General features: G+C 42.3%; 1 protein-coding gene across 3 annotated transcripts in view; it reads left to right on the forward strand.

Moving 5' to 3' along the window:
- LOC126982872 (BLOC-1-related complex subunit 7-like) overlaps positions 1–15,640 on the forward strand; it is a 64,064-nt gene extending 48,424 nt beyond the window's left edge. For 2 of the 3 annotated variants that reach the window (XM_050835143.1, XM_050835144.1), the window contains 2 exons: positions 96–230; positions 15,476–15,640. In XM_050835143.1, coding sequence (XP_050691100.1) covers positions 96–230; positions 15,476–15,496 — 156 coding nt within the window. In that variant the 3' untranslated portion in view covers positions 15,497–15,640. The remainder of the gene's footprint in view (positions 1–95; positions 231–15,475) is intronic. The other variant, XM_050835145.1, reaches the window with a different exon arrangement.
- The last annotated feature ends 1,189 nt before the right edge of the window (positions 15,641–16,829 follow it).

The following is a 16,829-nucleotide window of genomic DNA, read 5'->3' on the forward strand; positions in this document are numbered from 1 at the left end:
TTTGTCTTAGACTGTACCCTCTTTTCTTGGAGGGACCCTGCATATGATGATTACCATTGAGTAAGGAAAACTTGAACATGTTTTTGCACTTACAGGAGCATGCACTCAAGAGCTCAGAGGAAAATTTACACAGGCTGAACATCCTGCTGACACATCTTGGTTACCAGCAAGAATCCATTCAGCGGTCAGCACATGCCCTTGAGAATGTGAAGGAGCAGGTACAGTACCAGGTGACTTAGTTCTAGACTGTTCTGCATATCTCTAATACAGTGGTTCCCAAACTTTTTATGGTCATTACCCACTTTTCATACATGATCCTTGCCCATGCCCCCCCCCCACACACACGCACACACAACCATAACCCGTGACTACAGTGACTACATTCCTACACTCGCTAGGTCCATATAAAAAACACTCTAGCATTTCCTGTAATTATGCAGAGTTTACTTACCATTAAAGGGGTGCTGATGTCAGCTTAAGTTCATATAACATTTAAGTATTCACAGGTGGGGTCAAACGGATTATATGGGGAGGCACACACGGTGATCAATGTTGCAACTGTGAATGTGTGGATAACTGAATAATTTGAACATCCTTGCTCATACTCAAGAATCAAGACCAGGTTATCATACAAAATCCATAGCTTAGGAAGAACTATGTTGAGTTAAAATTATCTACTACCCTAAAACATCTCCATGTCTTGTTATATGGCAAGAACACAGAATCAGACAGAATAAGATAATTACACAGACCAAAAAAAAAAAAATGGGACGCATTACTCACGTGCCTGGCAGCAAGACATTGCACAAACTTGAGCTGAACCTGTAAGTTCCCTCCACTAGCTGCCTACCCGCTAAACCCCTTTGGTTTTATCTGTACACACGACCCTCAATTTAACGGACCCCAGTTTAACGGATTTCGGATTTAACGGACCACAAAATCTCAACGGACACCGGCTTTAGAAACGTCATAACCCTAAACAGAAGGCAATCGGGCCGTGTCGTGAGGCCGCGCCGCACAAATTACACCCACACACACTGCCTCATGACCTCTAGCTCCACCCACTTTTCAGCTGCCAGACAGGACGCATCGTATAGTGTGTGTCCGCCTTTATGGGGAAAATTGAAAACTGTCGACATCTTGCGCTTGGCCACCCATCCGGGCGGCCAAGCGCACGTGTGCAGACAGCCCCGGCCATGCGCCGGGCCCGGCCCCAAACAGCTGACGGGTGGCTGATGACGGTGATGGCGATGATGAGTGTCGGCGGCGAGGCCCTCGCATCGGTGGCACCCGAACGGCATCCCCATCGGGGCCCACGCGTGTGTGGCTGTGTTTATTATGGGTTTGGGCTTCTCAATTTGCCAATGCCCATCCTCCACATGTTGCACGGGACCCCTTTCCTTTCTTCCATCTCTTCTTTTTGAAAAAGAAGAGATGGAAGAAAAGAAAGAAGTCCTGCACAACATGTGGAAAACAAGAATTAGCAAATTGAGGAGCCTGGGCCCACAATAAACACAGCCACACACACACACACGGGCCCCAACGAAAGCACCGCCTGGGCGGCGCCAATGCGGGGGTCACGCCGCCGACACCCACCATTACCACCACCATCATCAGCCGCCTGTCAGCTGCTCAAGCCCGGCATGCAGCCGGGGCCGCTCGCACACATGCGCCTGGCCGCCCAGATCATAAAAAAATAAATGTTCTGAGCTAGAAGGGAGGCTGGGTAGATTTGTCCGGTGTGACACCGGCTAAAGAAATATCAAAACCATATTTTCAAGCAACAGACTTTTCAAGCAACGGACCACCTGTCCCCCTTTTAATCCATTAAATCGAGGGCCGAGTGTACATAGCCTCAGAATATGGCCCCATGCATTCTGTTATATGGCCCCTAGTTTGGGAACCACTGCTCTAATAAAACTCTTTTATTTTACTGAGATCTGGAATTCATTTAAGAACCAGACAGGGTGATGTAGGGGTATACCGTACTATTAGTGGAAAAATATTATTGAAAAATCCAGTTTAAATCTTGAAGGTAAGACTGGGCCAGAAATATCCCTCAGGGACCGGGCTATCTATGACACACAGCCCAATTTTGCACAAGGCAACTAAGTACCTTTTTTGGGCCTTTCAACAAAAACTTTCATTTTGTACGAATCACCCCAATAGCGGGGATGATTCGTACATGTTACTTTCACCCCCAAAAAATTCATTTCAAATTATGATAAATGAGATATTAATGTCGTAAATTATATAAACACATATAAAGTGCGGCCCCGCTGCACTTGACTTTCTACTCATGCTCATCCCTATACTGTCCAAACCCCTTATGCAAGAGTTAACCAGCATCTTCACTCTTTCATCCCTCACTTTGGTAAACTCTGGAACAATCTTCCTTGAACTCTTTCAAGAGGAGGGTATCAGGACATCTCTCCTCCCGTATTTGATCTTGCTTTCGGCCACCTCTTTTGTTTCTTTTTTAGGAGCAGCGAGTAGCGGGCTTTTTTTTTATTATTGTTTTCTTTTTTGTGTGTCCTTGAGCTGCCTGCTTTGTAAAAAAAAAAAAAAAAAAAAGAAGTAAAATAATATGTTTTGAGGCATGACTACCTTATCTTGGCCACCCTTATTCCATGTCTTCTTCACCCCTGCAGTACCAACCAAACGTACTATAAATGAGATTTTGCTGGGTGGAATAAAACAAACATGCATCTTATATTGTTCTATTATCCAAACAGTGCAAAAATATACCTAGTTTTAACTACCCTATTTTCTGACACTGCCTCATTTCATGTTAAATGAGGACAGGGGATTACTTAGCTTAACTATGTTACAAAGTCTATAAACTTCACAGCACACGTACAATACTACAAATATTCACTAAACATCATTACATGTACAGTATGACATTTAAATTGCATTCATAAAATATTTGATTTCTCCTTCCATTTGAACCATGTAACTGTAATTTTTGCCAACTATTATACACCTGATACTTACCTTTCTTCCTATTAATTACAACTAAACTATTATGTAGCTTGAGTTTTATCTTGTTTGAACGTAAAAACAAAATATATAAGAAATTTGCGTACGCTAAACCCCCTCACTACATTGTACGGTAAGGCCCCTCGTACACGTGTTACCCTCCAACTAGTATCACAGCAACCACATTGGATAAAAGTTTAAGTATATCGTCAAATATCACGTAAATATGCCTAATATTCATATTCAATACCTTACCAACGGGATCACGCCCCATTCAATATGACAGAACACTATGATATGAATACCTAAAGTTACATAAACTGTCACAAAAAACGAAAATCTTATCTCCTATTCACAAGCGGCGTGCCATGGTAAACAAAAGCAGCCATCTTGTTCATCGTCATCATGTCCACTCAGTGTTTTTTTTTTTTTTTTTTTTTTACAGGAGAGGAGACAGTGCAAGGGTGTAAAAAAAAAGAAGAAAACAATAATGAAAAAAAAAAAAGCCCACTACTTACTGCTCCTAAATAGAATAGAGTGGCCAAAAAGATAAATAATTTTTGGGAGGAGAGGTGTCCTGATACCCTCCTCTTGAAAGAGTTCAAGTCGTAGGCAGGAGGAAACACAGATGAGGGAAGATCATCGTTGCTAATACTGCTCTGCAATAAGTTCTCTCTTTTTAACGCCGATTATACGGTCCACCCCTTGTACGGTATTCCCCCACATCACCCTACAGATGCATTTACTTCCACTGTATTCTTACCATTGACATTCAGAAAATGGAGTTTTGTTGTACTGGAGAGAGAGAGAGAGAGAGAGAGAGAGAGAGAGAGAGAGAGAGAGAGAGAGAGAGAGAGAGAGAGAGAGAGAGAGAGATTTACATAGATATTCAGACCACATGCACAGACCCTATGGTCCAGTCTAGGTGGTCTATCCTTCGACCTGAGTGAAATCCTATTAAATTTAATGTTTAATACCACCATGACTTTTCATTTTGACCAGTGAATATCAAGTTGAAGGAAGTGATCGATGGTCGAGCTTGTTTTTAAACAAATTAATCATACTGCAAGGGACCACTGAAGGTGGGAATTTATTCCATGCTCGCACTACAATGTTGGTGATGAAAAATTTGGTGCAGTCTGAATTTATTTAGTTTTGTGCCATTATTTCTCGTTCGGAATGTGTCATCGATTAAAAACAATTTGGATTTGTCCACATTTGTAAAAGCATTGAGTATTTTGCAGCGTTCGATCAGTTTTCCATGGAGGTGACATTTCTCAAGAGAGAGCAGCTTAAGGGAAGAGTCTTTTGTCGTAAGGTTTGTTGCGTATGGAAGAGATTATCTTTGTTGTCCTATGTTGCACATCTAATTTTGTACTGTCCTTTGCATGGCTGGGAGACCAAAACTGTGCTGCATATTCTTAAGGAGGTTTGACTAAACTATTCTACATTAGAGGTATTACATCTTTATTCTTGAATGAGAAGTTTCTCTTGATGAAGCCCAGCATTCTGATGGCTTTGTTTGCTACGTCAATGCATTGCTGTGAGAATTTGAGGTTTGACGTGATTTTGACACCAAGGTCCTTGGCACACTGAACATTTTTGAGTTTAATGCTATGCATTTCATTATTGAACCTCTCATTTTTTGTACCAATTTGAAGAACCTGGCACTTATATATATATGAAAGGACATCTCCCAGCTATCGGACCAAGCTGAAACTTCATGCAAATCTTCTTGGATCATTTGTCTTCATCAGTGAGGACCGAATTTCCAATCTTTGTGTCGTCAGCAAATCTACTAATGAGATTATTGAGTCCACCGTCGACGTCGTTGATGTAAATTATAAACAGCACTGGGCTGAGAACTAGAGTCCCTTGATAGAGAGAGTCCCGACAACACATCAACATCATTGATGTAAATTATTAACAGCACTGGGCTGAGAACTAGAGTCCCGACAACCTAAGATTTGGACGCCATTATTGGCCCTGTTTTCGCTGCGCTTTTTAAACGCTAGCACACACTCTCTTTTGTATTTCTGTTTCACAGCCATACGGGCCGTCCACTGAAACTGAGCACACTTGTGCCAGACCTGCACACCTTCCTCTAACAGCCAGCAGGGAGCCAGCAGCCAGCAAGTTCTGGGAAAGTAAATAAGAGACAGTTTGTTTCTACATCAACAGGTGTCGCCAACCCGCCATTACGCCCTTATACTTTACCATAATTTGGTCACCAGCCGTTGCAATGTGCCGTAAGGTGACAGGAGATTATTATTAGCCTTACGATCAGCCACTGTCTCAAGATAGGCACTCAATAACCCATGTAGCCTGTGATAACTATAGGCGTCATGGCGGGCTGCTGACAACCTTGAGAGGCGGCAGCACTCAGAGGGTACTGAGAACTTCACACAAGTCTGGGTGCTGCTCTTTGAGTGTTGCTGCTGTGATGGATGGATTTAACAATACTTATTGCTGTAAAACATTATCGGCAGCACCTACATATCCTTTCATCGCCTGACCCTTGCCTGCAGGGAGGGACGCTGCCTCCTAAACATCATGAGCCTTGATATACTTGTCATGGGCCACGTGGCCGACACACTACCCAAGCTCCATCAATGCAAAGGCACTTCGCTTCCTTTCCGTTACTTGCTTGCAGTAAACTTTAGCATATGGAGAGAAAATTAGTGTAAACTAATTATCTGGGGGTGGAGGGGGCACTGATTTCATTACTTGCCGTGCTGCTCTCTTTATTGTGTTAACCCCTTCACTATGGCCGGGCCGAAACAGCGCCACGCGACGTATCCGAGATCGCCACATGCACCAAATTTCAAATATCGCTATTGAATATAACAGGTTTTCAGCCATAAACTCACATAATCATCAGATATTATATATGAAAACATGCAGAATTAAATGGTGCACATAAAAAAGCTCACTATGGCCGGGTCAAAACAGCGCCACGCGACGTATTCGGGATCGCCACGCGCGCCAAATTTCAAATGTTGCTATTGAATATAACAAGTTTTCAGCCATAAACTCAACATAATCATCATGTATTATATATGAAAACATGCAGAATTAAATAATGCACATAAAGAAACATAAATTGATCAATAATTTTGAGATGTAAGTATAAATATAGAGATAAAATAACTCGTATATTGGCTAAAGCAAGCCAGGACGCAGTATGCGCGTCCTCGGATATGGTACGGGGCACGCAAGGACGCAGTATATGCGTCCTCGTGTTGAAGGGGTTAACAGTAATACACATACACACACACACACACTATTGCTGCAATAAATGTTCTGTGCAATTCCAAGGTATTGTGAAGATAAGTCATCACTGATTATAGTTCAATAACATTTAATTTAATTTAAATACTTATTGTTGATTTAAAAAAATAATACAGTAAAATACTGAGTCCATGTAAACGTGTTTCATGTTGCTTGAGGGTTAAAATAGCTAGGTTTAGAGAATACTGTAGGAAAATGTCTTCAACACATTATAATGACATTGGTACCCATGAAAATGAAGGCTGTACAACCTTATACATCAGGCTATTAAATAAAGATGGACTCATAACCCAACCTAGAGGAGTTTCTAGCTGAAGACCCTTCACATGAGCAAATAGTAACCTAACCTATCACCGCTGAAATAGTAATATTTCCCCGCATTTTTAAATCTCATAAATGAGTAATAATAATGGAAATGGTTACCAGAGTGATGATTAGCAAATACAATCTAAACAAATAATGTTTTAACTTTTTGAGTGAGTTGGGTGTGATTTTAAGAGTTTTACCAAGACAGGTATGGCTCACCAAAAGCTAGCTTCTGTTCACTAAACTCTTGTAACACGTCCAGTCTATTAGACTGTGGCCTTGATGAGACTGTGAAATATCCATTGTGAGTCTGTAATAACAGCTAGAGCCCTGTGAGTGAGATCACACCCAACAATTTTGGCCATAAGGGCCACAGCTTCCCTCATCAGCTTCGATGTCTGGATCTGATGTATACTTACTTGGTATACTTGGTGTAGTTCAGAGGCCTTGCCTCATAGCCATGGTGGTCCACCGCTGCTCCCAATCCTAGCCTCCCTAGCCTTTAGGGCCACCTGATCAGGTATTGTGTTTGAGGTTCGCCACCCAGCGGTGTAGCCCGGCACTGGGGGTTCATCTGGCACTGTCAAGTGGAACTTGTCCAGGCTAGACTTGAATTTTTCTACTGGGCAGCCAGTGATATTCCTTACTCCTTTTGGTAGGGCATTGAAGATTTTCGGCCCCTCATGGACCAGACTTGCTGCCAGTAGGGTCCGGATCCTCTCTGGGGCTCGGTTTGGCAGGCTGGTCGTTGTACACTTACGACCACTTCTCTCAGTGGTGTGAGGCTGCAGTGCGAGGGGTTTGGGGTTAGGCACCTGGCCTTCCAGAATCTTCCATATGTAGATGGTGCGGTACCCTTCTTCATTGTTGGGAATAGAGCCCCAGCTCTCTAAGTCTGTCCCAGTATCCGAGGCCTCTCATCCCTGTAATCTGCCTCATGAAAGACCTCTGCACCCCTTCCTGTTGCTGAATTTCATCCTCGTGTGAGGCGACCACAACTGGCTGCAGTAGTCTGCAAGGGGTTGTATTAAGGCCTTCCAGAGGGTAAGCATGGGTAGGGGTTCCCTGGTGGCAAAGGTTCTCAGCACCCAGCCTGCCATGCCCTTAGCCCTTCTTACTGTTTCTGCAGCATGGTGATGGAAGGAGCAATCTTCGCTAAGGTATACACCCAGGCACTTTACGTTTCTTTCTGCGATTTCATGTCTTCCTTTTGTATAGAATTTGTTATCTTTTAGTTCTTGCTTTTGCCTGTGTCTTAGCATTTCAAACTTATCTTCATTGAACTCAATGTTATTTGCTGCAGTCCAGGCGTAGATGGTATCAAGGTTTTGTTGAAGGCGAGGCACATCTTCCGCCGTGGTGATGGGGAGGCTCACACTGGTGTCATCGGCAAATGAAGAGAGGAATGAGCCCTCCACTTCATTGCCAATGCCCCCCATGTGGATCAGGAAGAGGAGAGGGCCCAGGACTGACCCTTGAGGCACACCACTGATCACTGACGTCCTCTCTGATCTGTGCCCATCCACTCCACGGTGACTGCTTGGAGGCGCCTTGTGAGGAAGGCATGGATCCACATTCCAAGCTTGCCTGTTATGCCGAGGGGCTTGACCTTGTGTAGTAAGATGCCATGATCAACTTTATCAAAAGCTTTGGCAAAGTCAAGGAACATGACATCTACATTTTTACCCTCGGCCAGGTTGTTCAGAACCCGGTCATGATGAGCCAGGAGTTTTGACAAGCACAATCTTCCTTTCCTGAAGCCGTGCTGCTTGTCATTAAATAGGTTGTGGGCCTCCATGTACTCAACAATTTTGTTCCTGGCACATTTTTCAAATATTTTAATCAGGTGGGAGGTGAGGGCTACCGGTCTGTAGTTTTGGGGACAGCTCCTGTTTCCATCCTTATATATCGGACACACATTAGCTGTCTTGAGTAGTTGGGGGATTACTCCTGTGTCCAAGGAACATTGCCACAGTTTGCATAGTGGTTTTGCCAATGATTTGCTGCACTTCAGCAGTAGGATGGCTGGGACACCTGTCATGCCCCGAGAGTTTATTTTCTATTTTTCTATTTTCCTACACGTCCTCTGCATGTATTGAAACACACGAGAAATTAATCAAGACAAGGTGAGGGTATTCGCCGGCTGCCTGGGATTGAACCCGCGACCAACGTGATGGGAGAGCCACTCCTTACCAAGTCGGCCAAAGAGGTACCCCACTGGCTAAGTGGGTTATGGGAGGCTCGTTCATCAGGCATAGTCGCTGCACTACACACCATCTGGACCAGCTGCTGAGTTTATTCTTAATTCCTTTGTGGCCGTTTCGATGTCTTCTGGTGTGGTAATTCACTTTATTATGGCCTTCCTAAATATCTGCTGAAGAAACTACAACTTGTCATGAACATAGCTGAAAGGCAAATAAAGGGTCTGCTGCCACCTGGGAGAATAACACCTGCACTTGTAGACTTGCATTGGCTACCCATTAAGGCACGAATAGTCTACAAAATATGTGTCTTGACTTATCAAACAACGCAAGTTGGTAAACCTGGATATATGAGAAATTTACTACAGGATTTTCATCTGGACACCACCATGTCAGTGAGACACAGTGCAGAACAGTATAGACTCTATGAGCCAAGAGTCAACCTGGAACTGGGTTTCAGAGCATTTGAGAAGAGTGCCCCGTGGCTCTATAATGAGTTACCCGGGGATGTTAAGAACAGTGACAGTCTGGCAATCTTCAAGAAAGCGCTGAAGACTCACTTACTCACTAAATCCTACGACGTTACAAACATGAGGATTAAGGACAACTTCGGTGCTAATATTACTGTTATAATGTTGACGGCCCTGTGGAGCATTGCAATGGTGGTGGACCGGGGCCTGAAACCTCATCAACAGTAAACGATAAACGGTAAACTTTATACCCGTTACTCCTACATAAGAACATAAGAACACAGAAGTCTACAAGAGGCCAGTAGGCCTGTACGAGGCAGCTCCTTTGACCCTAAGCTCCCGTGTATCTAACCCCACCTAATATCGCTGTCCATGAATTTATCTAGTCTATTTTTGAATGTGACAATTGTATTGGCACTCACCACGTGACTGCTAAGCCTATTCCACTCGTCCACCACCCTGTTAGTAAACCAATTTTTGCCTATGTCCCTGTTGAATCTGAATTTATCCAGTTTAAATCCATTACTTCGTGTCCTACCCGGTTCTCTTACCAACAAAACCTTATGAATGTCCCCCCTCTGACAGTGTCGCTGTATCTGCCATGTTTATTTATGTCTCAGAGCAGTAAGTACCCACGAGTCTCTTAAGAAGGATCAGTTATGATAGGTCCCAGCAAATATGAAGGGTTTTAAATGTAAAGTATTGGGATTTAACCCCTTAACCCTGGGTCACAACATATGTCGATGTTACCTTAAAAAGTCCCTCACCCCAGGTAACGACATATGTCGTCCTACCAATTTTTGAAAAAATGTGCCAATATTTGTGGCTTTTAGAACATTCTGGGAGTGGAAAATTCCATCATCCATCATCCCGTGCACTCCCGCCCGCTTCCCGCCACCCCAAGCCACCCCCCAGGCTTTGTGAGTGTGGTATGTCCTGGCATGCTGGGAAGTGCCAATAAATGGGGGGAAACTACCCTTGTTTGCCCCCCCCAGTCTTCTTCATTGTCTGCATACCAGTCAAACAACACTGCCATCTTGAAGTCCAAGCTATGTACTTTCATATGCTGTTTGGTTTATTGCTTTATTTATTTTTTTTTTTTATTATTATTATTATTATTTTTTTTTTTTTCAAATATTTTCCCCAGGGCAACTTTTGCCCAAATATTCTAGGCTGCAGCACGAGACCGCTGAAAAACATGCCCGGGGTTAAGGGGTTAATAAGGATCTGAATATATACGAGACTTAAAAAATTACCTGATAGTGGGGAGGGTTAAGAAGGTCAAGCGAAAAATCTTCACCTCATACTCATAGTTCAAACCCGTTTATTATATTTTTTTCAAATGCCTCCCCAAATTGGGAGGTGCATCTTATAACCCCATGCGTCTTATAAGCCGTCAAATAAGGTATGTTTTTTTTAAATTGAAGAAACTTTATCACATCAAAAATGATATTCCAGACAACCAATGAAAAAGAAAATGTTACCCTTTAAACTAAGTGGAAATTACAAATTCTGATCACTATTTTTTATTGGGAATTATATAAGATGCATGTGTTTTTCCATCAACATTGGTCAAGATTTAACTGTAATATAGATATTTTCATTATTCTTTTTTATGTGGTTCAAATTATCTGAAACTTGGCAGTTAACATCTCAGTGTAGGTATAAACACGTAACATATTACAAAATCATGAGAATCTGTTCATACTTAATTAATGTATCCTGGACATTTTTCTTAACCCATACAGCCCCTCCGACCGCTCTGAGCCATCGCTTATATGTGTAACGCTCAGCCCCTCTGACAGCTCTCAGCCATCGCCACTTCTCGACCCTATATCTCTTTACATAATAGTCATAGGGTTGTAATATTCACACACATTATGAGTCAAGATGCAGGGCAACTTGGCAACTTACCTCCCACCACTCACATGTCACTCACAGTAGAATATCTGCATGCGCTCAGAACCTGCTTTGTGCCGGGAGTGTGCAGACATGTCAGACCACGCGGGGTGTAGAGGGCATACAACTCTCATCTAATGTACAAGTAAACCACTACCTGACATTTGATGCTGGCAGATGCCTGGCAATGCCTTCCTCTTTTTTCCTATAGCACCTGCAGGCTTTCTTCAGGGGTCTCTTTGATGACAGGCGAATATTATTTATAGTGAGCTGCCATGGCAAATGACTCCTTGGCCCATGTTACCCCCCGGTGCTCCTCTTGACCAAAGTCGCTGAAGTTAAGGTTGATTAAAGATCTGGGCAGCATGTAGGTAATCTTCTGCCACTCAGCATTGGATTGAAAAATTCGCAGGATTCAGTGGGACTCAAACCTAGGTCCACGGGCTCATCACACTTGGCCACCGCCTCCCCTGAGGGGAGTTATGTTCTGAATGTTCTGTGGCTATGGCGAGTGATTTTATGTGCTTCAGGTGTTATAACATCATGATTCCAATAGATATCCGAGAAAAATAAATATCAAAAAAATTGGAATGGGTCAACAGGTTAATGTAAGCTGCCTCAAAGATACCATTCAATCATTTCAGTTCATTCAATTCATTCAGTACAGTTTCTCTTGACTTCAGATTTCACAGCAGGATTACTCTCAGTGTAATTGAAGAAGGTTCATGTTGAAAGAATCAATTGGGAAAAAATGTTGAGAAAGAATCTGTGTCAATGACTTGGCTACAAAAATAAACTGGCTGAGTCGACAGAGTGACGGCACCGTGTTCAGGAGGACGCGAGTTCAATCCCCGCCCGGTGCCACCAAGCTGGGATTTTTCAGCCGCCGCCGAGTGGCTTAAAACTACCCACATGCTGTCCAGAAGACCACCTATCAACCCAGACTCTAGATTCTAGGATTAAAGATGAGCTCCGGGAGGGCAGCATGAGCCAATGCAAGATGGCGCCACTATAAACACTCGCCTGCGCCAGAACAGGCTGGGCCGACCATCAGGCCCCACCGGGAAGAAGCCTACCGGCGCAATAGGCCGCGATGTAAAAAAAAAAATAAAAAAAAATATGAGACTGCTGTATATTGTGTCAGACTGTAAGGAGTTCTTTTTAGATCAGCTCTAGATCATTGGTCAGGATCTGAATCTGGTCTGTATTCACTCTTCAAAAATAGAGCACCTGGAGGCAGATCAGCAGATTCTGTCTTTGGCAGCAGTTATTTTCATATTTATTTCTCCTATTCATCATATTTTCCTTGATGTCAGAGGGTCCCAAACAGCAGGTACTGGTGGTTGGTTAATATTGAGACATGTGCTGAAAACTGTAAAAAATAGATTAAAAGTAATGTGTTGTGAGTCAGGAGGGAGAGGAAATTTGAACACTTGCTGATGCAATATGCAGTCCTTCCTGTAGGTCACACAGTGGTTGTTCACATGTACAGCTGCATACAAAGACATGGGGAGCTGTCTTTACCACATAACCAGAACTACAAAAGCATAGTTCCAAGCACCAATGCAAAAATAGCCATGGGCCAGCTTGGTGCAGCTAAGGATTGTGGGTGTCGTCTGCTATAAACCACCTCCAGTTTCAGATCAGGCAAACTATAATCGGATCAGTGATCTGAAATGAATTCCAGATCTCTGTGATAAATAAACACAGGCTGTGCAATCGGATCAGCGATCTGGAACTAATCACTGTATATAGAAGGGGCTTTAAGAGTGTGGAAAGGCTTAGGATGCAGAGAAGCTGACATCTGTCAAACTGTTCGCTCCATTGTGCTCCTCCAATCACAACCTTATTTCTGTATTCTGTCCTTTCGCTCCTGTACATCCTCTGGACCCACCGAAGAGGCGATGCTTCTGGCAATTTGCTTCAGCTTGGAGGGACGACCTGAGGATGTACTCTTCCGATTTCCCGTGGAATGATTACTGCTTCCAGGATAGAGACCCCTCTGTGTATGCCCAGCACATCACAGAGGTGATTGTCTCAGGAATGGAGGCATACATTCCACGTACTTTCTCTACTCCCCATGCTAAAAAGCCTTGGTTTAATCACGCTTGTTCTCGTGCTGTCAAAGATAGAGAGGCAGCTCACAAAAGGTACCAGAGCCTTCGAACTCCCGCTAACCATGACCTTTACATTTCCGCCCGGAATCGTGCCAAATCTATTCTTCGACTTACCAAAAACTCCTTTATCCATAGCAAATGTCAACACCTTGCTTTCTCTAATTCTTCCAGAGACTTCTGGCACTTAGCCAAAAATATCTCCTTCAATTTCACTTCTTCCTCTTTCCCGCCTCTTCTTAACCCAGACGGCAGCACTGCTGTCTCTTCTATCTCTAAGGCTGAACTCCTTGCTCAAACTTTCTGGAACAACTCCACTCTGGACGATTCTAGGCATATTCCTCTTACTCATCCCCCCTCCGACTCCTTTATGCCTGTTATTAAGATTCTTCCTAATGATGTTTTCTATGCCCTCTCTGGCCTCAACTCTCAGAAGGCTTATGGACCTGATGGAGTGCCTCCTATTGTCCTTAAAAACTGTGCTTCTGTGCTGACACCCTGCCTGGTCAAACTTTTTCGTCTCTGCCTATCAACTTCTACCTTTCCTTCCTGCTGGAAGTACGCCTTCGTACAGCCTGTGCCTAAGAAGGGTGACCGTTCCAATCCCTCAAACTACGGCCCTATAGCTTTACTTTCCTGTCTATCTAAAGCTTTTGAATCAATCCTTAACCGGAAGATTCAAAAGCACCTTTCCAATTCTAACCTTCTATCTGATCGCCAGTATGGGTTCCGCAAGGGGCGTTCTACTGGCGATCTTCTTGCTCTCTTAACTGATTCTTTGTCATCCTCTCTTAGCCGTTTCGGTGAAACTTTCTCTGTTGCGCTAGACATATCAAAAGCCTACGATAGAGTCTGGCACAAGTCTTTGCTTTCTAAACTGCCTCTCTTTCAGCCACCTCTTTAGATTCTTTTTGTGAGCAGCGAGTAGTGGGCTTTTTTTTATTTTTTATTATTGTTTACTTTTTCTGTACCCTTGAGCTGTCTCCTTTGTTGTAAAAAAAAAAAAAAAATCTGACATGTTGGTAGAATTAAGGGGGGAGTAATTTGTTGAAACTGCAGATTTTTTTTTTTTTTTTTTTCGTTGTTGCCTATTGCGCCGGTAGGCATCTTCCCAGTGGGGCCTGATGGTCGGCCCAAGGCTTCTTCCAGGTGGGGCCTGATGGTCGGCCCAGCCCGTTCTGGCGCAGGCGAGTGTTTATAGATAAATAGTTATCTATGTTGCTGACTTTTTGTGTGAAACAGAATGTTGTATGTATACTTTTATGTATACATATACGTATACATGTACATATACATGTAGCGATACTTAAATTAACGCAGCACCATTAATACTTAGTCAGTATTTTTCATATTTTGACTGTGAATACTCATTTGATATGCCTACAGCCCTATGCAAAGTATTTAAAATTTTTCACAAATGCAATGGCATACTGGATTTTTTTTTTTTTTTTTTGTTATGCAAGTCGAATGTCGTGTAAAATCTGATTTTTCATCACTTTTTTCCTCTTATTACTCCTAACTCCTTTACCTTATCTGCATTATCTAAGCATAGGTCCTTAGCTGCTAGCCAATATTCCATGGTTATTTCATATAACTGTAATGCATTTTTGATTTTCTGCAATTAAATAAACATCAAAATTTATCCAATGGAGATATGATCAATTTAAAAATAGAAATGTCCGTTACTGCCCCATTTTCTCAATAATTTGAGTGATTTCTATATTTCTTAATCTTAAAAATGACCGGGAATTATTTCTAGATAATATACAAACACTTTGAGAACAGTTTTGTAAAATGCTATATTTTGACCCCTGGGATCCCCACCAGGTGTTGCGTACCCCCTAAGTAGTCATGGACCAGGGGTAGATGCAGTCTGTAAATAGAATGAATTGAATAAGTGTTGCATTTTTTTTCATTTTGAAAGCTTCTGTTTGTCTCAGACCTAAGCAAGCTATATGACAGTGTTGTAAATATAACCATTTACAAGATTTTGGGCACCATTGTGAAGTCACCAGTTTCAGTATATGGTCATTCCTTCTGACTCAAGAGCATTTGGCAGGGCCCTGATAATGATGATGCATGAATGATGTTTAAGCATTTGACAATTTACTAGTAAAATCAACAATCCTTTAGGTTTTTCATTAGTTTAACACACTGCATCAATCAACTGTGAATGAATTATAATTATAATCTTGAAGTTTTCCTTTTGCAGGTGAGGGACATGCAGCGTTAAGACCCATCGATTGGAAAGAGGAGAGAACCAGTAAATCAACAAGAAATAAACAATTTACCAGGGACATTAGTTGAAAGTGAAGATGAAAATTAACCTTGAATTTAGGGGAGGAGCTGAACTCCTAGTGAATAATGTGTCACAACATTCTGTAGATTTGGATGATTCAAAATGGACCATTGCTCGCCTCTTGGAATGGATGAAAACCAATCTTATTCAGGAACGCCCAGAACTGTTCCTGCAGGGTGGTTCTGTTCGACCAGGAATTCTGGTGCTTGTCAATGATGCTGACTGGGAACTCCTTGGACAGCTGGATTATGTACTACAGGAAAGGGATAACATCCTCTTCATTTCAACCCTTCATGGAGGGTGAAAAATATACATACAGTGGTGCACCAAGTTGAATGCTTAAATGATATCGCAAAAAAGCATGAAACCTGAATACCTGAAAATTGGGGCAGTGATCCCATGGGACAAAGGATAATTGGTTGTGAGCTCATCTGAAAATTCACCCATATGTGCCTGTTTCCTATTTCCTGGTCCATTTCTTGAGTAATTTTAGTCTTTAAATCATTGACATAGCTCCACTTCATAACTCCCCCATGGTACACAAGCTTGCATTAGCCTTCCCAGTTATATTTAAAGGTCTTGGTCGCACATTTGGAGAGGCGGTGGCCAAGTGGTCAACGTGCATTGTGGAGATCCCGAGAACCTGGGTTTGAATTCCACCACACACTCACAATTTTCAGTCATGACCAAGTGGCTAAAGATTACCCACATGCAGCCCAGATCTTTAGTTTACCCTGACTTAGTGACTTTGGTTAAGAGGAGTAGTGATTTTGGGGGGGGAGGTAGCATGGGGGTAAACTAGTCATACATTACGGCAGCCACTATACATAGTTTGCCTGTGCCACTAACAGGCTGGGGTCATTTAAGAGGCCCTTCAAGACAGGCACCTTTCAAGGCAACACCTGAAAAAAAAAAAATTATATATATAGATATATATATATATAAATATATATATATATATATATATATATATTTATATATATATATATATATATATATATATATATATATATATATATATATATATTTCCAAAGTTTCTGAGAATTTCTACTGAGGGAAATTGGAACCAGTCTTTGCACAGAAAATTCTGCTCCTTCTTCTCCAGCTCTGCTTTGTGAATGAATTGGCATAAGCTATTGATATTTTATTATTGATTATTACCATCACAGTCCTGCCAATATTAATTTTGTGATGAGGAAGCAATGCAACATACCTTTCCATCGTGTCTTTTAATTTGTCAAAACTGTTGTTGACTCATTACTCTTT

Source organism: Eriocheir sinensis, chromosome 52, assembly GCF_024679095.1.
Source record: "Eriocheir sinensis breed Jianghai 21 chromosome 52, ASM2467909v1, whole genome shotgun sequence".
NCBI classification, from domain to species: Eukaryota; Metazoa; Arthropoda; class Malacostraca; order Decapoda; family Varunidae; genus Eriocheir; species Eriocheir sinensis.